The following is a 22141-nucleotide window of genomic DNA, read 5'->3' on the forward strand; positions in this document are numbered from 1 at the left end:
TCAATTTCTTTTTTATATTTTCAAAAAAACCAACTCTTGCTTTCATTGATTCTATTGTTTTTTTCTTCTCTATTTTGTGTATCTCTACTCTGATCTTTGTTTCCTTCTTTCTACTAGCTTTGGGTTTAGTTTCTTTCTTTCTTTTTTTTTTTTTTGGTACTTCCTTAAGTTATAAATTTAGGTTGTTCATTTGAGATCTTTTTCATTAAGATAAGTGTTTATACCAATAAACTTCCCTCTTAGTTCTACTTTTGTTGAATCCCATAACTTTTGTTGTATTGTGTTTTTGTTTTCATTTTTCTCAAAATAATTTCTAATTTTACATGTGCTTTCTTCTTTGGTTATTCAGGCGTGTGGTGTTTAATTTTCATGTATTGATTTGTAGTTTCATTCCATTTTGTCAATTTCTACTTTGATTCCATTGTGATCAGAAAATATACTTTGCATGATTGCAGTCTTTTAAAAATTATGAAGACCTGTTTCATGGCCTACAATATAATCTGTTCTATAGAATGTTCCATGTGCACTTGAGAAAAATATGTGTTCTGCTTGGGTATTCTGTTGGATAAAGTGTCCTGTATATGTCTTTTGTGACAAATTTTTGTTTGAGTCCTCTATTTCCTTATCGGTCTTTGTCTAGTTGTTCTATCCATTACTGAAAGTAAAGTATTGAGGTCTCCAATTACCAGTGTAGAGTTACTTCTTCCTTAAATTCTGTCAATATTTGCATCATATATTTTGAAGGTCTATGTTTGGTGCATATAGATAAAGTAGAGAACAGAAAAGTAGAAGAAATCAACTAAACCTGAACCTGGTTCTTTGAAAATAACAAAATTGACCTATCTTTAGCTATAGTGAGAAAGAAAACTCAGAGAAGACCACTAACGACGGTATTTTAGATGTTGAAAAAATGTATTTCTAACCATTAGAGGAGTGAAAACACATGAATAAGAAAATATACATAGAATAGTCCTTAAATCTTTCTGTTAAAGTTTTGTTTCTTTAACACATTATAGAAATGTTTTATAAGAAAAATAATAGGGCCTATGGAAAAATAGTGTTCATGGCAGACCCCTCCAAACTCACTCAGTTTCATGGGTTACACACAAAACCAACTTACGATGAAAATATCACAGTTTCAAACATGTTAAATCTCTAATAAGTGAAGAAATAGTACAGTGCTTCCCTTTACAAAGGACTTAATATTTGTTTGGTGGCATGAAAGTGGTGAGGTGAGATTGTGCATTATGAGGAGGAGGTGTGTAATAGCTGGTCCCAAAGGTGGCCCTTGGCAGCTCACTCCCTCCTGTGTGTGCCTGCCACCCTCCTACCATGAGGTGAGGTCCGTTTCCTTCCCACATTGATTCTGGGCTCTCGCCTGTATTAGCAACCATACTGCAAGTGGAGACTTTTTTTTTTTTTTTTGTACTTGCACATTGGGATTGGACCTCTTGGGATTTTCCTTTGGATTCTCAGTCACTATTTTGTGAAAAATTCAATAAAGGCCCATAGGGGGGAAAAAAGTAACAAAAAACAAGGCACTCGTCAGCAGACCCAGCTCAGCTCCCTGGTAACAGTCAACACCCACTTGCCAGCCAGTGAGTGAGATAATTTTGGACCTCTTGAGCAATCCCAGGCTACAGCACATGACATACAGCACCCAGACTAGCTTCAGAGTGCTGGGAGACAACAAATGGTTGTTTTAAGATGCTAGGCTTTGGCGTGTTTGTTTGGCAGCGGTAGGCACGGAAACAAGGTAAGTGAAATGACATCATCGTACTTAGGCATGAATGTCCTACCCTGAGGTGCATAGCTATAATTCAATGTCCTATTCCCGATCTCCTACTCTGGCTTAAAAATCAAATCTTAGGTTCTGTTGTTTTCCTATTTTCCTCCTTTTCCAAAGCCGCTGCTTCAATAGAACCACAAGGTGCCATCATGCTGCTGTTGGCACAATAGTCTTCTGAGGGTTTCCTTCAGTCAGCTGGGTCACAGATAGAATCATCCTTATTCTCAAACCTGAAATGATCATGGGATTCAGCACTGCCTTTCTCACTTTGCCTTCACCTCTTGCCTCTGCCTCTATATTTTCTCTTGCTGCTGTGACAAAGTACCACAGACTCAGCAGCCCAACACAAAACCCATTTATTAGCTCCCGGTTTTGTGAGAAGACTGGGCAGGCTCAACTGGTTTTCTACTCAGGATCTAACTGCCCAAACCTGCAGTGTCTGGGAAAAATCTACTTGAGGCTCATTCAGGTTGTACAGAACCCAGTTCCTTGCATTAGAGGTGTCAGCTTCCTTGTCTTGGACAGCGAGGGACACCCTCGTCCTGGACAGCCAGGGACACTCTGCTCCTGGAGGCTACCTGTTCTCCTTCTCACATGGCCTCCTCTGTTTTCCAAGTCAACAGTGGTGTATCGAGGCTTTCTCAGACTCTAGTCTTCCTGACTTCCCCCTTTGTCAAGGTTAGATCAAATATTATCTTCAGGAAGATGTTCTTAACTCCCCACAATCTGGCTGGGCTAGTATTCTTCCTCTGCTCTCCCACGGGACGCAGAGAACAAGTATTATTATGACCGTGAAGCTATCTACTAACATGAGTGTATTTTCCACTTGTTCATGAGCACCTCAAACCCAGGAACCCCCTCTTCTGTCTTTGTGTGCGTACACAAAGTAGATGCGTACGCATCTACTTCCATTTACAACACAGTAAATATTTGTTGCAGTCTGTGTGCATATTTGCTAGTCTCTTAGGACTTCTATCATTAGATAAGTTATCTGCATAGTAACCAGACTCCTGTGTTGCCACCATCCCTAATACATCTACATGCTCATCTGCGGATTCATAGTACTCAACAGACTTCTTCCAATAATGAGTAGTAACAAATAATTCTGCACTACTATCATTATCCTAACATGTAAATTCCAGAGCTATTCAGTTCTCACTGCTAAGAAAAGTGGTTATATAATCCATTGAAATGTCAGTTAACATCACACAGTGTGGCTTTCTCGTAGGAAATATTTCTGGTGGAAGAAAAAGAAACAAACCAAAATAAAAAAAAAACCTCTATCACATTTTTAACCCAAAGCACATACATTTTTGTTTTCAGGTTGGACAAGCCCACTCAAAGTGACTCCTTTACCACCTCGTCATGAAGCATGCTCAATAAATCACACGTACGCATTTGACGAAGAAGCAACATGTACAGTAAGATTTCCTGACTGGATGGTGTTATACAATATTTGTAATTAATTTCTTGTCCGTGTGTCTGATATTTTATGTCCTGCAAAAAAAATAGCTACCATTTATAAAGTAGTTCTTAGGTGCCAGGCACTGTGCAGACCTTCATTGTGATTGTACTGTGTCTCATCTTGGGCCTTCCTACAGCAAGACTATGGGGAGGAGTGAGTAGTAAGTGCTGGGAGTGCCCAACCCAGACGCCCTGTACTGGCAAGGGCATCTTCTTCCAGTAGCACCGAGTGGCGGCCACTCAATACAGACAGCCACCAGCCTGGAGGACGGCACCCTGCCACACTGTCCCCTTAGACTTTGGCCCACGGCTGACTGACTCCTTGAGGAAACAGATCTAAATCTAAGCTGGATCCTGCTGAGACCACGTTGTCTGCAGATTCATAGCCTAGTCTCTTGTCCTGAGTCTACCCTGCTCTTCACCTGGAGTGCTCCTACAGTGTACGACTTGAGCAAAAATCCTGTTTCCGTCCCTGTTTCTGGACAAAGCAGTGTTGTTTTCCCCACTTTATCTGAGAAAGCTAATGCCCAGTGACATTAGCTAATTGACTTTTAACCCCACAGTAAGTATGAAACCAAAATTTAAACCTAGGCATCTTTCTAAATTTAAGGATTGTGTTATTAACCATTTTTCTGTGTGGATTGTATAGTCTCTAAAGCCTGATATTTAAATGACTTGAAGACCCCGAGGGGTATACAGATATCTCAAGGTTTTTTCTTTCCTAAAAAAAAAAAAAAATGGCTTTATTGTGATATATTTCATACACACAAAAGTCATCCATTTAGAGTGTCCAGTGGTTGTTTTTTTTTTAAGATACAGAATTGAGCAATGTCACCACGATTCTATGTCACCAATGTTCTAATTCTAGAACATTTTCATCACCCCAAAAAGAAACCCCATACCCATTAGCAATAAAGATATGAACACTTCTAAGGAATCAGTTTCCATTTCTGTAAGCCCCTTCTGAAAATTGATCTGCCTGCGAACTTATCTGCGGTTGTAGCGTTAGATTTATTTCTACTTTCCCCATCTCTTCCTTCATGATTACCCATTCTAATTTTACCACAGAGGTAAATATTAGAGATATTAGAGATAGAATAGAGGAATATTAGTAAAGAGGTTCCCACTGAATCAGACTCCAAGAACACTAAAGATGAAGTCAAATAGCAAATTTAGTCCCTTCTTTATGAAATATTACTAAACATGTAGAAGTGACAGCCTATAAAGACTAATCAGGAAGTGGAAAAGATGGTGTATTGAAGAAAAATCCAGACACCAGTGAAAGATTATACTATGGTATCTATGATAAACCAAAATGATGATGAACAGTAATATGAACCACCAGAAAATGAGGAGGCATAAATTTCAGATACTGCTAGAGAAGATTTGGACACAGGTTCAGAAGAATTCATTGTCTCCCTGATGATGAACAGGAAGAACACACAGATTTCAGAATCTTTGTCTCTACAAGAGGAGGACTAATCTTATCCACACATTATCCAGCAACCATCTAAGTACAATACCCACAGGACACAGGTGAATGTGACAGATCTTGTGAATTGCTGAGAAGTTCACAATAAAAGATTTGTTGTCAATTCTAATTTAGTATACTTTTTAGAAGTGAAAAAAACAATGTGATTTTGTATTCCTATATCCCTTCTTTTTGACAGTAGATCCATTGGGGTTTTTTTGTTTTTCTTTATTATTATTATTATTATTAAAATATAATGTATTATTTGTTCCAGGAGTACAGGTCTGTGATTCATCAGTTTTACACAACACAGTGCTCACCACAACACATACCTTCCCGCATGTCTATCACCCAGCCACCCCATCCCTCCCACGCCCCACCACTCCAGCAACCCTCAGTTTGTTTCCTGAGATTAAGGGTCTCTTATGGTTTGTCTCCCTCTCTGGTTTCTTCTTGTTTCATTTTTTCCTCTCTTCCCCTATGATCCTTTGCCTTCTTTCTCAAATTCCACATATCAGTGAGATCATATGATAATTGTCTTTCTCTGGTTGATTTATTTCATTTAGCATAATACCCCCTGGTTCCATCCACTGCAAATGGTAAGATTTTATTTTTTTTATGGTCGCATAATATTCCATTGTATATATATACACCACATTTTCTTTATCCATTCATCTATTGATGGGCTCTTTCCATAGTTTGGCTATTGTGGACATTGCTGTTATAAACATTGGGGTGAAGGTGCCCTTTCAGATCACTACATTTGTATCTTTGGGGTAAATACCCAGTAGTGCAATTGCTGGACCGTATGGTAGCTCTATTTTCAACTGTTTGAGGAACCTCCATACTGTTTTCCAGAGGGGTTGCACCAGCTTGCATTCCCACCAACAGTGCAGGAGGGTTCCCCTTTCTCCACATCCCCGCCAACATCTGTCGTTTCCTGACTTGTTAATTTTAGCCATTCTGACTGGTGTGAGGTGGCATCTCATTGAGGTTTTGATCTGGATTTCCCTGATGCCGAGCGATGCTGAGCACTTTTTCATGTGTCTGTTGGCCATTTGGATGTCTTCTTTGGAAAAATGTCTATTCATGTCTTCTGCCCATTTCTTGATTGGATTATTTGTTCCTTCGTGTTGAGTTTGGTAATTCCTTTATAGATTTTGGAGACTAGCCCTTTATCTGATAAGACATTTGCAAGTATCTTCTCCCATTCTGTCGGTTGTCTTTTGGTTTTGCTGACTGTTTCCTTTAGCTGTGCAAAAGCTTTTTAACAGTAGATCCATTGGTTTTACTTGCTTGTTTGTTCTGTCTCTAACATAGCTCTTATTCTTACTTATGTTTACACGTGATTTCCAGAAAAGATACAGAAATCACACCAATCATGTAGCAGCAGTTGATTTGGCAAAGATTCAATACTTATTAGGATATAACATTAATAATGTTAGATGGATTTGAGTGACCTCTATGCTAAACATAGATTTTTTTTTTTTTTAATCTGTAAAGGCACTGAAATATCTGTTCATGACTCTTGCTGATAGGAGTCATTATAAACTGTGTGGCAATTAACCAGAGAACAGGATATTGGGGGATTTAGTATAGACAAAACTACATATAGTAGAATATGACAGCACAATTAACAAATTGACCTAATAGACATATATAAATATACATTTTTCCAAGGACCATTAATAAAAATGACCACATACTGTACCATAAAACAATGAGAAATTTTTCAAATATTTATTTTTAAAATTTTTTTGGCTTAGATATTTATTTATTCTTTTATTTTAATTTCAGTGTGATTAACATACAGTGTTATATTATTTTCAGATGTACAATATAGTGATTCATTAATTCTATACGTCTCTCAAATATTTTAAATCATACAGAGTATGTTTTTTGACCAGAAGACAATTATGACACATCAAAAAATCACGTATTTGGAAATGTAAAAATATATTTATGAATGAGTCATGGGCCAAAGAAAAATCATAAAGGAAACTAGAAAATATCTTGAACTGAATGATTATAGTAATATTGTAGCAAAATGTGTGGGAATGAGGTACAATAATGTCTAGAGGAAAATATGTAATCTTAAATGAATATGTTATAACAGAATGAAATCTTCTCTGCAGAGAAGGAATTAAAAAGCACCATGATTTGAGATGGCAGTCTTTGAACAGCACTGACTGTGTAAGAGAAGTTTAAAGGAAAGAGTCACCGTTTGGAGGTTGGGTGATGAAAAGAAAAAACTGAGGGCAAGAGGAACAATTAATATTCTGAAAGACAGAAGGAATGAATTGAGTGGAAGTTACACAACCCCTCTGGTAACAATCACCTGCCGTAAGAAAACAACTTTTATTAGAGAAAGTACTGTACTTTGCCACACTGACAGAAGGGGGCAGCATTGAACTAAAAATATTGCAAACCACACCAAATCCAACAAATGAATGGAAGAAAACCAAATAAATGTTTAAAGAAACTGTAACAAAACAGAAAATAAGAATCAAAATACTTTAATGAAAATAAGAGTCAAAAGAAAAATCAAAATAAGCACCAAAATACTTGAATAAGAATACAAAATACCAAAATCAACTATAAAACAGAAGAAAATCATTTGAGGATATGAAAAGCTGCCTTTATACAGAAATTTAAAATAAATACAAATAAAATTGACAGTGAAAAGATAAAAGAAATGGAAATTTCATTCAGAAAATAAGAATTACACTGTGCGAAATGGAAAAGAGATTTAAATAAAATTTTAAGAAGGAATAGTGGTGGGGCGCCTGGGTGGCTCAGTTGGTTAAGCGACTGCCTTCGGCTCAGGTCATGATCCTGGAGTCCCGGGATCGAGTCCCGCATCGGGCTCCCTGCTCAGCAGGGAGTCTGCTTCTCCCTCTGACCCGCCCCCCTCTCGTGCTCTCTATCTCTCATTCTCTCCTTCTCAAATAAATAAATAAAATCTTTAAAAAAAAAAAAAAAAGAAGGAACAGTGGTACCTGAATGGCTCAGTCGGTTAAGCCTCTGACTCTTGGTTTCGGCTCAGGTCATGATCTTGGGGTTGTGAGATCGAGCCCCACGTCGGGCTTCGCACTCTATGGGGAGTCTGCTGGAGAGTTTCTTTCTCCCTGCCCCTCTGCTCCCCACCCTCCGCTCACACACTTGCTCACCTTCTTTCGCTCTCTCTAAAATAAATCTTTTAAAAATTTTTAAGAAGGGACTTTGAGGAAAGGCAAGAAAGCATCCAACAGAAAAAAAGAGATGAAGAGTCAGTTAAAAATATCTCAGTGAAACTGGTTAAGATGGAAGAAGAAACAATATACATGTTTGCGGAATTCCTGAAGAAGAAAAGCCAATCAACGGGATGGAATTAGTAGGTTCAACCAGGGTTTGTCAGCCTTACAGCATTGACATTTTGGGTTGGATCAATTCTTTGCCATGGGAGACTGTTGTGTGCAATGTAGGATAACTGGCAGCATTCTGGCTTCTGCCCACTAGATGCTGGTAGCACCCTTCCTGGTGGATGAATGTTCCTTCTCCAAAGCTAGAAAACGAACAGCAAAGTAAACCAAAAGAAAGTACAAAAAGAAATTAAAAAAAAAAAAAAAAGACATTGATGAAGTAGAGGAGATAGAGTATTAGGTGCTCCATTTACTTTTCTGCCTTGAACATATAATAAATTGGACAAAATATGAGAAATGATGGTTTCCGGACACTGGACAAAAGGTAGTGAAGGACTGGAATGTCTAACAGAGTGAAAATAACCATGTGAACTTTACAATTTCACCAGCTTACTGCCTGGAGGCAGTTTCTGAGTTACAGTCCAGGGAAGTGAAGTCCATGCCTTCTTGAGTTGAGAAGACAGAGATTGGAGTTCTGGGTGTCCAAGGCATCCAGAGTTTGCAGACTAGGGTACCAGAGTGGAGGGAGTTGCAGAGAAAGGCTCTGGAGAGCTGGGCAAGAGAATGTGCACGTCTGTGAGCACTGATCTGGGCACTGACAAAATGAAACTATCAACTTCAGTAGTTCTCTAGAGCTAGATATTCTCTAGAGCACTGCAGGATCATGATCATCCTCTGAAGCTCAAACAGGGCAGGGGATGGTCAAGGTCCCCACTTGTAGAACACAGAATATCAGGCAGAATCTTCAGAAGGATATCACTTTTGTAGACAGTCTTAATTAGCCCTATGCTAATGATTCCTGTGCAGTTGCTTGAATAGGTTAAAAGCAGCCCCCAAAACACCCCACTGATTTTTAATTACTTAACTTTGTGCTGGAACAAAATCTAACACTATTTAAGAACAAAACAAGTTTTAGCAATCAATAACCTAAGATCCAAAATAGGGACTCAAAGAAAAGTAATTTCATGCCAAGAAGTAGGAAAATATCACCCATAGTCAGGAGGAACAATAAATCATTATTACCGGACCTGGAAGTGGTAGACACGAAGAGACAAGCAGACGAGGATGTGTGCAAACAGCTATTACAAATACCTTCCATATATTCAGGTGGCAGAGGAAACCACCACCATGGAGGTGGGGAAAACGTGTATGTAAACAAGACTCAAGAGGACATTGAGATATGAAAGACACAGAATCTAAAATGGCGCGTAAATGGATATAGTTTTAAGAGCAGGTCAGATACTGCAGGATAAAAGATGAGCGAAATTGAAAACATAACAACAATTATCCAAAATGAAATAGGAAATGAATAAATAAAATATCAGTTAGCTGTGGGATGATATCGAGCTGTTTAATACACATGTAACTGGAGTCCCAGAAAAAAGGGCAAGTGGGAAAAATGGGCAAACAATGGCCCGTGTTGTTCCTAACTGATTATAAATATACAGACCTAGGAAACTCAACAAATGCCAAGCTGTATAGAGATAAACTATGCACATAAATTATGGAAAACAGTGATAAAAAGAACATCTTAAAACAGCTAGAGGAAAAAATACATTAAATACAGAGGAACACATATAAGAATGATAGTAGGCTCTTGTCAGAATCTGTGCATGCCAGAAGAATATGGAGACGCATATTTTAAATATCAAAAAAAATTAAGAATACATTAACTAGTGGGGCGCCTGGGTGGCTCAGTCAGTTAAGCGTCCCACTCTTGGTTTTGGCTCAGGTCATGATCTCTGGGTCTTGAGATCGAGCCCCGCATTAGGCTCCATGCTTAGCAGGGAGTCTGCTTGAGATTCTCTCTCTCCCTCTCCTTGTGCCCCTCTCTTGCTTGGGCTCTCTCTCTCTCAATAAATAAATAAATCTTCTTTTAAAAAAAGCAGCATTAATAACTTTCAAAAAAGAAAGACAGAGTAGACATTTTCAGGAAAATAAAGTTGAGGGACATACTGCCAACAGACGTGAAGGAGGTTCTTTAGTCAAAAGAATATGGTATATGTGGAAATTTGAGTTTATACAATGGAATGAAAATGAGGTCAAGAAAAATGCTAAATATGTGCATAAATAGAAAACACTATTTTTCATTCTGAAAGTCTTTAAAATACCATTGAATCTTTAAACCAAAAATAGTAGCAATGTATTTTGGGGGTATAGCACATGCAGAACTAAGTTGTATAACAATAGTACAAGGGAGGTCAGGATGAAAATAGGCATATGCTATTGTAATTTTTTACACTATTCATGAAGTGGTGTGATATTATACTTTAAACCCTAGAATTAAAGGTGTATAAGTCTTAGAGTGACAGTAATAACAGAAGCCAATCAATCAATCAATCATAGGCAATAAGCTAATAGGGGAAGACAAAATGAAATTTAAAAAAGAAAAAAAAACATCTCAAATAATACAAAAGAAAGTCACATAAAAGGCAAAAGAACAGATGAAACAAACAGTAAATAAAGCTGTATTTAAACCAAATTATGTCAGGTATTATATTAAATACAATTTAACATAATGAAATTGAAAGCAATTTTGATGCTGGATAAAAAATCTATACCCGAATATATGCTGACTACAAGAAAACCATGTTAAATAGAAATAGAACTGTAAGATGGGAAAATCATCCCTATTTTCTTACTAAGTTGTTTTGTAGTTTCAGTGCAATCCAAATCAATATCTTAGCTGTATTTTTGTGGAATTTGACAAGTTCTTTATAAAATACATACAGAGAATCAAAGTATCAGAAATGACCAAGAGTATTATTAACAAAAGGGAGAAAATCAATGGCCGTTTATGATCAAAACTCTCAGCAAATTAGACTCGGAAGGGAACATCCTCAGTCTGATACAGAGCATCTGTGAAAAACCTGAGGCTAAAGTAAATAATGAAAAATATCGAATGTCTTTTCCTTAATATCAGGAAAAAAGACAAAAGTGCCTGCTATTACCACTATAATTTTCCACTTAGTGGAGGGGAAAGTTATTGCAGAAAGGCAAGAAAAAGAAATAGAAATCATAAATTTTGGAAAGGAAGATGTAAATCCCTCTCGTGTAGAGATGACATGCTGATATTTAGTTGTTTTTTTTTTTAAGATTTATTTATTTATTTATTTGAAAAAGAGAAAGAGAGCAAAAAAGCATGAGCGGGAGGGGCAGAGGGTGAGGGAGAAAGAATCTCAAGCAGACTCCACACTCAGCATGGAGCCTGATGTGGAGCTTGATCTCATGACCCTGAGTTAGGACTCTAGCCTAAATCAAGAGTCAGCTACTTAATCATCTGTGCCACATAGGTGCCCCTGATATGATGATATTTGCAAAAAACCCTCAGAAATCTTCAAAGCAACTGTTAGACGTAATCACTGAATTTATCACAGGCAAAGACATTGTTAATGTACGAAAATCAATTGTAATGTTACATATCAGAAGCAAACATACTGGAAAATGAAAGTTTAAAACATTTCATTGACAATAGTACCAAAAACTACATAGGATTTAATTAAAAAAATGCATTTTTTTTCATTGAAAACTTTGGTACATTACTGAATGAAATAAATTAACAAAGACATAAATAAACGGAAAATAAACCAGGTTCGTGGGCAGGAAGACTTGTTGATATATTAATACTTCTCCGATTGATCTGTAGATTCAGTGCAAACCCTATCAAAATCCTAAGAAGCTGTTTTGTGGAAATTTACAAGCTGATTATAAAATCTCTATGAAATGAAAAACAAAATGGCTAAAACAATTTTGAATAAAAAGAATAAAGTTAGAGGATTTGTGCTACCTGACTTTAAGTCTTACTATAAAGTTACAATAATCAGTACCAATTGGCAAAGTGATTAACAAATGAAGCAATGGAAAATAGAGTCCAGAAACAGAGCCATCTACCTACGTTGCCATTGATTTTCTTTTTTAAATGTGCTAAGACATTTCAATGGAGAAGAAAAGAAATTACTGAGACAGCTGGATATCCTTCTGGGAAAAAAGTCAAGTTTTATTACATTACCGTATACAAAAAAAATTAACTTGAAATGGATAATAGACCTCAACATAAAATTAATATTAGAAAACTCTTTGAAATAGTTGGATTTTTAAAAGACATCACTAAGAAAATGAAACAATGGGAAAAATATCCACAATCATACATCTAGAACGTATAAAGTTATCTTAAAGATAACAAGATGAACAACCCAGATGAAAGATGGTCAAAAGATCTGAACAGACACTTACATACACGCATGCACACACATACACACAAAATAGAAGAAGGGCAAATAAACAGTGAAAAAATACTTAACATGATGAGTTATCAGTAAATATAATTTAAAAGACAACATATCCTTACAATGGCTAAAATTAAAACAACTGAAAATTCCAAGTGTGACAGAGATACAGTACAGTGGGACTCTCACACACTGCTGCTGGGAATGCTAAATGGTATAACTAGTTTGGAAACTCTTGAACACCATTTGGATAGTTGTCATATACCTATGCCAGCCATATACAGCCATTCCACTGCTAGATATTTACCCAAAACAAATTTAAGTATATGTCCATGCAAAAACTCGGACATACATATTGAAAACAGCTTTATTCATAACAGTCTAAAAATGGAAACCAACTAAATGTTTATGTGCATGTGAAAGAATGAACAGATTGTGGCATATCCATACAATGGAATAGTAGTTAGCAATCAAACAGACCAAAATGATGATACATGCCACAAGATGAATGAAACTCAGAATCATTATACTCAATGAAAGTAGTCAGAAGCAAATTATTACATGCCATTGATTCTACTTAAATGAAATTCTAAAAATGCAAACCAATACAGATTGACAAAAAATGGATCACCTGATGCCCTAGCCTTGGAGGAGAGGGAGATGAGGATGGCAAAGGGATACATATGAGAAATCTTTTAGTGAAATGTAAATGCTCTGAATCTTGTCTGTTATGGTGGTTCCATGGTTGTATATAACTGCAAAATCTCATCAAATTGTATGAGTTAATAGATTACATTCATTGCAAGTACACTATACCTCAGTACAATGTATTTTTTGTTAAAAAGTGGTATTATAAACAACTTCATGCCAATGAAGTTGACAACTTAGATATAAGGAACAAATGACTTAAAATACAGCTTACCAAAACTGACACAAGGAGAAAACCTCAATAGACCTATATCTATGAAAATAGTTTTGTTGATTATCATAACACTTTTAATTGTGAAAAATAGAGAAAAACTCTAGACCGATATAGTTTTACTAAGGAATAAGATCAAATATTATTTAAGGGACAAATAATGTCGTCATATCCAAATAATACATTGAGGACAATAGAGCTCTGTCACCAAAATATATAAAATAAAAAATTACAGTCTAATATGCCTACAAACAAACAAAACAATCCTTAGGAAATTTTACTGAGTTAAATTTGGCAATATATAAAATGTATAATACATCATGATGAAATAGAGATTATCCCAGGATTGCAAGATTGGCTTAGCATTCAGAAATCAATGAGTGTGATTTACTTTATTTACAGAATTTTAATATATATATAAATTATTATCTCAGTCAATGACTGAAGGCCAAAATACAAAAAAAAATAACTTTTTTCTAGCGTCTAGAAATTGGAAAGTAAGATTATAAAAATACCACTACAATAACATTTTTAAAACTATAATATTAGGGAAAAATTTAGTAAAAGATGTTCAAAACTCTGTACTAAAAACTACCTCAAAATGCTGAGACAAATAAAAGAAGATCTAAATAAACTCAGTTATACATTATTTTCATGGAGTGGAAAAATCAGTATTTTTTAAGATACCAATATTCAAATTAAGCTCCAAACAGTTGCAGTGCTTTCCCTAACAGAATTCTTCTGTGCTTTTTTTGTGGAAAGTTGCTTTTGTCTCTGAAATTTACATTAATTTACATCCTGAAAAAAATAGTGCAGTAAGAAACTTATTCTACCTTATTTGAAGACCCACAGTAATGCTGCACAAAGACGGTATTGTTTTGGTGTAATAACAGAGAAATCAACTGAATAGAATTGAGAGTCCAGAAATAAACTGTTTTTACACAAAAGTAACAAGACGGTTCAATGGTTTCCACACAGTATTTTCAACAAATAGTCTCTGAACAGCTGGACATCCATGTGGAAGAGGAGTCTTTGTCCCTTTCTCATCCCATGACAAAAATTACTTTGTGCTGGTCATCGACCTAAACTGAAAAGCTAGCAAGAAGAAGCTTCTAAAACAAAATACAAGATAAAATATCTGCAACGTTGGTTGGCAGAGATTTCTTACAGAGGACGTCAAAATCACTATGTCTAGAAAAAAATTGATTCTGTTAACATTAAAGTCTTTTGCTCTTCGGACCACTGTTAAGAAAATAAAACTGTGAGTCACAAACTGGAAGAAAATGCTTGCAAATATCTGTGAAAGGTCCGTGAGCTAAGATATACAAAGAATTCCCACAACTTGATAACAAAAAGATTTTTAAGATCCCTCAAGACTGAAATAAATGTTTCACAAAAGAAGACATATCAATGTCCAATAGGCACATGAAAATGTGTTCAACATTTTCAGTTGTGAGGGAAGTGCAAATAAAAACCAAAATGGAATACTGCTGAATACCTACCAGAATGTCTAAAATTAAGATGCTTGAAAACCATCAAGGAGCTAGTATGATGTAAAAAGAGGCAAATTAGCAATTCTTTGCCTCAGTCTTTTTTTAATGTGTGTATAATTTGAAATAATTCTTTTTTTCAAAGAAAAGAGGAAGATGCTTGACAAACTCATATGTTGGTGAGGACAGGGAACAACTGGACTTCTCTTCCCTTTGGCATATCGTATAAAGTGACATATCTATACCATGGCCCGGTAATCTTATTTTTAAGTATTTACCCAATAAAATCAAAGTATGTGTCCACAAAAAGACTTGTACAGGAATGCTTATAGTAGCTTAATTCATATGTACACAAAAAATCAATAGAAAGGAAAATGGATTAATAGATCATAGAACGGAATTGTATTCAATAAAAAGAGTAAACCAGAACACGGGAGATATAGACCAGAACATGGGAGAATCTCAATAATATTAAAAGCCAACATTAAGGGGCATGTGGGTGGCTCAGTCAGTTAAGCGTCCGATTCTTGGTTTCGGCTCAGGTCATGATGTCAGGGTCATGAGGAGAGCCGGGCAACAGGCTCTGCACTGAGCAGGGGGTCTGCTTGAGATTTTTTCTGTCCCTCTCTCTCTACTCCTCCCCTCCCAATAAATAAATAAGTCTTTTTTTAAAAGGCAATATTAGTAAGCAAAAAAAGCCAGGCTCAAAAAAAATACATTCCTCCTGATTCCAATTACATGAAGATCAGGAGCAGGTAAAACTAAGTTTTAGCAATAGAAAATAGAATAGTGGCTGCCTATGGGGAGTAAGATTGACTAAAAGTAGAAATGAAGCATTTGGGGAGATGACAAAAATATTCTGTATTTTGCGTAGATATTGGTTATATGAGTTTCTAATTGAAGTCAAACTGATTGATTAAATTGTACAGTAGATATCTATAACTTTTCCTATATGTAAACGTCCTAATTCTGGAATTCAGGATTAAGAAGATTTCTTTCAGAATTGTCAAAGAATGAGCTTTTTCCACAAATCCTCTCTATTACGTCAGATATACTGAAACGCTACATATATTTTAAAATCAATACTTAGCTGAGCTCAAAAGCAAGAGAAGAGAGAGGAAAATCCAGTTTCCATAAAGCAAGAGAAAATTCAGTTCTAAAAATAGATGTGCAATTTAAATTACATTTTTCATGGGTATAGCTTTGGGTAATGGAGACCCAAATATGCTGTGGTTGGGACACTATGGAAGTTTAATTCTCTTTTACATAACAATCCAAAGGTCCTGGACTAGCCTGCAGTTCTAGTGTGTGATATTTTCCTAGACTCATTCTGTTGGGCTTCAGGATAGAAGTATAGAAGCAAGATCAAAGACAGATATCCTCCCCCTTTTAAGGACTTGTTCCAGAAAATGCACACAGCACTTTAAATTATGTTGGCAGAACTAAATATTACACTAGCTGCAAAGGAATTGTGAAATAATTATCTTTAAGGTCATGGGTCCAAATAAAAATGGGCTTCTCTTACTGTAGAAATGGGGAATGAAACCGGATTTGGCTGAAGCCAAAGAGTACATGGGCCAGGATTTTAATACCTACATAGGAATGGGAGTCTGAGATCTCACGGTGGATATTTGGAATTGAGTTTTCTGTGTAAATTCAGGTACCACAAAGGGCTATCTCAGCAATGAGTAGAAATTTGAATAAATCTTTACACACAGGAGGGAAGTTGGCCACCTGACCAAGACAATAAATTGGAAAATACAATATATTACCCACGAGGAAACAGAAACTTTGGTCTGTACCACGTGGATACATGGATCATGATTTCTTAGTACACATGTAGTATGGGAATACCACATCCTAAAATTTAAAAAAAAGAAGAAAAGCTTTTGTACCCAGAAACAGTAAGGAATACTCCGAGGGAACACTTCCACAAAGTGGCATTGACAGGTAGCACCCCAAAGAAAATAGCTATCCCTAGATGAAACCACCATCAAAATCATACTCTGCATGTGAAAAGGGTTGCTTGTGAGAGGATATCAGCAGGCACAACAGAAGGGGGACATCTCTCCCAAGGAGCCTCAGATAATAGAGCCATCTGAATATACATTAATTTTCAAGAAATTAAATTTCTAAGGAAAGAACAGGACTTACGGAGAAGAACAGGCAGACACGAAAAGGAAACAAATCACATTCTTTAAAATCAATTACTTATCGTAAAAAACATCATTAAACATTTTTGTTTCCTCTGTGGCAGAGTAAGCTCCTAATAGCCTAACCTTCCCACCAGTAACAACCCCAGACTCTGACAAAATACAAATCCATCGGGTCAAGACCTCTGGTGATGGAAAAAATCAGGCAAATTTCAGAGTTGAAACTTAGAGGATGAACTCGGGGTGATTTTCCCCTTGTGGCCTGAAGGTTGGCTACGTTCGGGAAACTGGAGTGGTTAAAATTTCAATAGAAATCTCTGTCTTTCTGACCTGAAGAGGTGAAAGAATGGAGCATGCCCCAAGAATTAAAAGAAAGAATCCAAAACGGGCGGCAGCTGGGGAGGGAGCCATAGTGCCACGTATGAACTCAGCCCAAGTCTTTGCCTGATCCCTGGACTGTCTTTGCTCAAAATAGACTCTAAGCAGGTCTATCAAAGGCAAATAAGGTACTGATCTAAGATCTACTATTCTCCAAAACACACTCAGGAGTAATGCAGAATCCAGGGTCTCCTCAATATAAAATGTATAATATCCAACATACAATCCAAAATCACTCAACACACAAAGACCATGGAAAATGGGATAAGCTCACATGGGAACATGCTAGATGCTAGAATTATCAGACAGGGATTTTAATACGGCTGTTGTAACTGTGCTCAGTGACATAATGGAGAATATATTCATAATCACAAGACAGGAAATTTCATCAAAGAAATAGGATGTGTAAAAAAGAGCCAAAGAGAAAAAAATTTCAAAATCTTTTTTTTAAGATTTATTATTTATTTGACAGAGAGAGACACAGTTTGAGAGGGAACACAAGCAGGGGGAGCGGGAGAGGGAGAAGCAGGCTTCCCGCGGAGCAGGGAGCCCCATTCGGGGCTCTATCCCAGGACCCTGGGATCACGACCTGAGCCGAAGGCAGACGCTTAACGACTGAGCCACCCAGGCGCCCCTAAAATTTCAAAATCTTAAAATAGAAATTATATGGGCTTAATAGAAAGAATATGACAGGGAAAGTATGAAGGATTTAAAAGTAGAACTTGGAGAGGGTGAAAAAAAGAGAATTAAAAATAAATGAACAGAGTCTCAGGGACCCATGGAACAATATGAAAAAGTTAAATACACTAATTATAGTCCAAGAACAAAAAGGGAAGTAAAATGTAACAGAAAATAATATTTGAAGAACTAATTACTGAAACTTCCCCAGATTTGATGAAAGACATACATTTTTCAAGTTTTCAAGAGGCTTACTGAATTCCAAACAGAACAAAAATTTTTCAAAAAGCCCAGGCATCAGGTATTCAGATACAAAAGATACAAAGTAAATTTTGAGAGCAGCAAGAGAAAAGTAAGTTGAAATATCACAGGCTTCTCATCAGATAAGAAGACAGTGGAGCAGGGGAGTGACATATTTACAGTCTGTTAGAAAAAACGCGTCACACCAAAATGCTACATCTAGAAACTCAAACCTTCAAAGATGAAGGCTGTGTTGGCCTTCTACTGCTGTGATAAGAAATTAACATAAATTTAGTGACTTAGACAATACAAACTTATCATCTTATACTTCTGGAGGTCAGAGGCAAAAATGGGTCTCACTGAGCTAAAATCAAGGTGTTGGCAAGGTGGCATTTCTTCTAGAGGCTCTCGAGTAAAATTGATTTTCTTGCCACCTGCATCCTTTGGCTCATGGGCCTTGTCTTCATCTTCAAAGCCAGCAATGGTAGGTTGAGTTCTTCCTTCATCAGACAGAATCACTCTGACCTAGGCAGAATCACTTCTGCCTTGACCTTCTAATTTTAGGGTCCCTAGGATTACATTGTGCCCATCTGAATGTCTAGGACAGTTTTCCTATTTTAAATTCCCCTGATTAGCAACTTTAAATCCATCTGCAACCTGAATTACCCTTTTCCATGTAAGCTAACATACGCAGTTTCCAGGGATTAGGACATGGATATATCTGGGGGCCTGATTATATTGAATATATTAAAAGGCTATGTAAAGAAATTTGCAAGAAAAGAAAAACAGAGGAAGTAAATTGCCAATGGACATGCACTACAAGAATTATTAGGCATTTAAGATTATTTTTTCCTTTTAACTTCTTTAAAGTACATATAGCTGTTTAAAACAGAAGTCTAACATTGTTATCTGAAGCGTATTATGAATGTAGATATAGCCCCATGTGATAACTATAGAATAAGGAATGACAGGGTGTGGTAAACGGACTTGTGGTTGTAATGTTTGTACATTATATGTGAAGTGGTACCATGTTAACTCCAAGTGAACTGTGGAAAGTTAAAGACATCTAATGTAATCTCTAAAGCAACACTGAAATGTACTATAATGAGGTATTGTTAAAGAGCCAATTAATGACATAATTCGTCTTCTAAAAAATCCCCACTCATTTAAATAATCTAACGAAGGCAGAAAAGGGGAACAGAAGAGCAGGAACATAGGGGCAAACAGACAACTATAATAAAATGGTACATATAATCCTAATATATCAATCGTTACATTAAATAGTAATATACTAAACATTTCAACAGAAAGGCAGAGATTATCAGAATGGATAAAAAAGCGAGATACAACTATATGTGATTTACAAGAGGTAACTTTCAATATGAAAATGCAAATAGGCTGAAAGTAAATGAACAGAAAGCATATCAAATGCACATGACATATTCACCATAATCATATGCTGGAGCATAAAACAAGTCTTCATATATTTAAATGTATTGAAAAATTCCACCTGTGTTCTTAAACCGCCACAGAGTTAAGTTAAAGATAAATAACTACTAGATGTTTAGAAAAACATCAAGTACTTTTAAATTAAAAATCATACTTCTAAATAATCCATGGATCAAAGACAAAATCATAAGAAAAATTAGAAAATGTTTTAAACTGAACAACGATGAAAATATAACCTATCAAATCTTGTATGATGCAGCTAAAAGACTGCTGAAAAGAAAAAAAAATTAGCCTTTTATGCTGACACTAGGAAACAGGGAAGTTCTGAAAATTAAAGATTAATGATTAAGAAACTAGAAGAATGGTTAAACAAAAAGAAGAAAGAGGATTAAAAAGATAAGAACAGAAACCAATAAAAAAAGAGAAAAGATACACAAGAGAGAAAACTTAAAGCCAAAAGCTGTTTCTTTAAAAAGATCAATGAAAGTGATAGATATTTTATTAGTATGATCAAGAAAGAGAGAGAACACATATTACCAACATAGAAAATTAAAGAGTTTATTTCTGCTGATCCTAAAAACAAAAAAGAAAATATTATAAACTATGTATGCCAGTTCATTTAGCGTCTTAAATGAACAAACTCCTTTAAAAATGCAGCTTACTAAAATTGATACTAATGAAATAGAACACACGAATGCCCCCTATTTATTAAAGAAATTTAATTTTTCTGATCAAAAATCTTTCCACACTGAAAACTCTAGGATCAGATGATTTTACTGCTGAATTTCGTCAAACATTCTCGGAAGAAATCACACCAATCTAATATAAGTTATTTCAGAAAATAGAAGAAGGAACACTTTCTGACCAGTTTTTGAAGTCCAACTTAACCTAATATTCCTGAACCAGACACACACATTACAAAAAAAAAAAAAAGAGTAAATTACAGAAATTACATTCTTCATGTACAGAGACACAAAAATTATTGCAAAGAGTTAGTAAATCAAAACCAGTAATTTATAAGAAGGACAATATATTATGTTCAAGTGAGGTTTATCCCAGGACTGAAAATGTAACCTTACCTTTCAAAAATCAATCAGCACAATTCATCCTACTGGTAACCGTCAGTGTGTTCACTACAGTTAAGAGTCTGTTTCTTGGTTTGTGTCTCTCTCTCTCTCTCTTTTTTTTTCCCTTTTCTTGTTTGTTTTGTTTCTTAAATTCCACATATGAGTGAAATCACATGACTGATATCTGTGCAGAATTGGGGAATAATGTAAGGCCTGCTGTGACTTTGGTAGGAGATGTAAATGCTATCCCTAAGCGCTTTTAGGACAATTTGATAAGACCATGGCAGCGTCCTCCAGAGAGCAAGTGGTAGAAAACTCTCGAGGAATCATGGTAGTTTAAGATGGAAGGAACTTGCCTCTCTTCTCTGGTGTACGAGTATCGGAGGGTGCCGACTCCATCTTGCGGGTCATCTCCAATGGGCCAAAATAGCACAGGAATCAGCTTCCCCCAAATCCCTGCCTATGAATTATTACACAGCATTTGACCATGTTCAAGAACAACTACCCAGAGGTGGTTTAGTGGTAAGTGAAGGAGCAAATCCTATGGATATTGGATGCACTGTGCTTCAGAACGAACTTCCTCATCACAGGCTTGACGCTGATACTTTTGGAACAATGGGAGTCGGGTTGGGATTTGCCAGTGCGGCCTCTATAGCGGCTAAAGACAGAAACCCAGGGCAGCGGTCATCTGTGTGGAAGGAGACAGTGCATTTGGATTTTCTGGCGTGGAAACAGGAACTATCTGCTGGTAGAACATGCCAATCGTACTTTTGGTGATGATGAATGATGGAATTTACCAAGGTCTCAACGTAGACACTTGGAACGAGATGTTGAAATTTGGAGGTGCTACTAAAGTGGTCTCTCCAGTCTGTCTTCTGTCAAACTCCCAGCAGGAGCAGGTTACGACTGCATTTGGAGGCAAAGAGTAGCTTGTACGAAACCAGAAGAATTCCAAAATCACCAAGACAGAATGTGGCAGACACACAACTAAACTCTCTCTTATCAATATCATGACTGAACCACGAGCCACATGGAAGGCCCAGGATTTTCACTGGCTGACCCGCTCTGATACGTAAGTAAAATACCAGGGAGTGTTCTTGAGGAGTTTTCTCTTTTTTGTAAGTCGGAATTTCATTTTCCACAGCAAAATTACTAAACTGTCAAAATTATTGTACCAATAAAAAATTAAAAACACTCTTTTGTAAAAGATTTTATTTATTTATTTGACAGAGAGAGACACAGCAAGAGAGGAAACACAAGCAGGGGGAGTGGGAGAGGGAGAAGCAGGCTTCCCGCGGAGAAGAGAGCCTGATGCGGGGCTCGATCCCAGGACCCTGGGATCATGACCTGAGCCGAAGGCAGATGCTTAACCAACTGAGCCACCGAGGCGCCCTTAAAAACACTTCTAAATAAAAT

The 22141-nt window shown here is 36.5% G+C and overlaps 1 protein-coding gene and 1 pseudogene across 1 annotated transcript in view; both read left to right on the forward strand.

Moving 5' to 3' along the window:
* SPMIP7 (sperm microtubule inner protein 7) overlaps positions 1-22141 on the forward strand; it is a 69547-nt gene that overhangs the window by 4986 nt on the left and 42420 nt on the right. The window contains exon 2 of the mRNA XM_028108884.2: positions 3113-3210. Coding sequence (XP_027964685.2) covers positions 3113-3210 — 98 coding nt within the window. The remainder of the gene's footprint in view (positions 1-3112; positions 3211-22141) is intronic.
* On the forward strand, positions 20899-21801 carry LOC114213639 (2-hydroxyacyl-CoA lyase 1-like; annotated as a pseudogene).

This window comes from Eumetopias jubatus, unplaced genomic scaffold (genome assembly GCF_037043125.1).
Source record: "Eumetopias jubatus isolate StellerSeaLion01/CBP00866 unplaced genomic scaffold, mEumJub1_p1.0 scaffold_14, whole genome shotgun sequence".
NCBI lineage: Eukaryota > Metazoa > Chordata > Mammalia > Carnivora > Otariidae > Eumetopias > Eumetopias jubatus.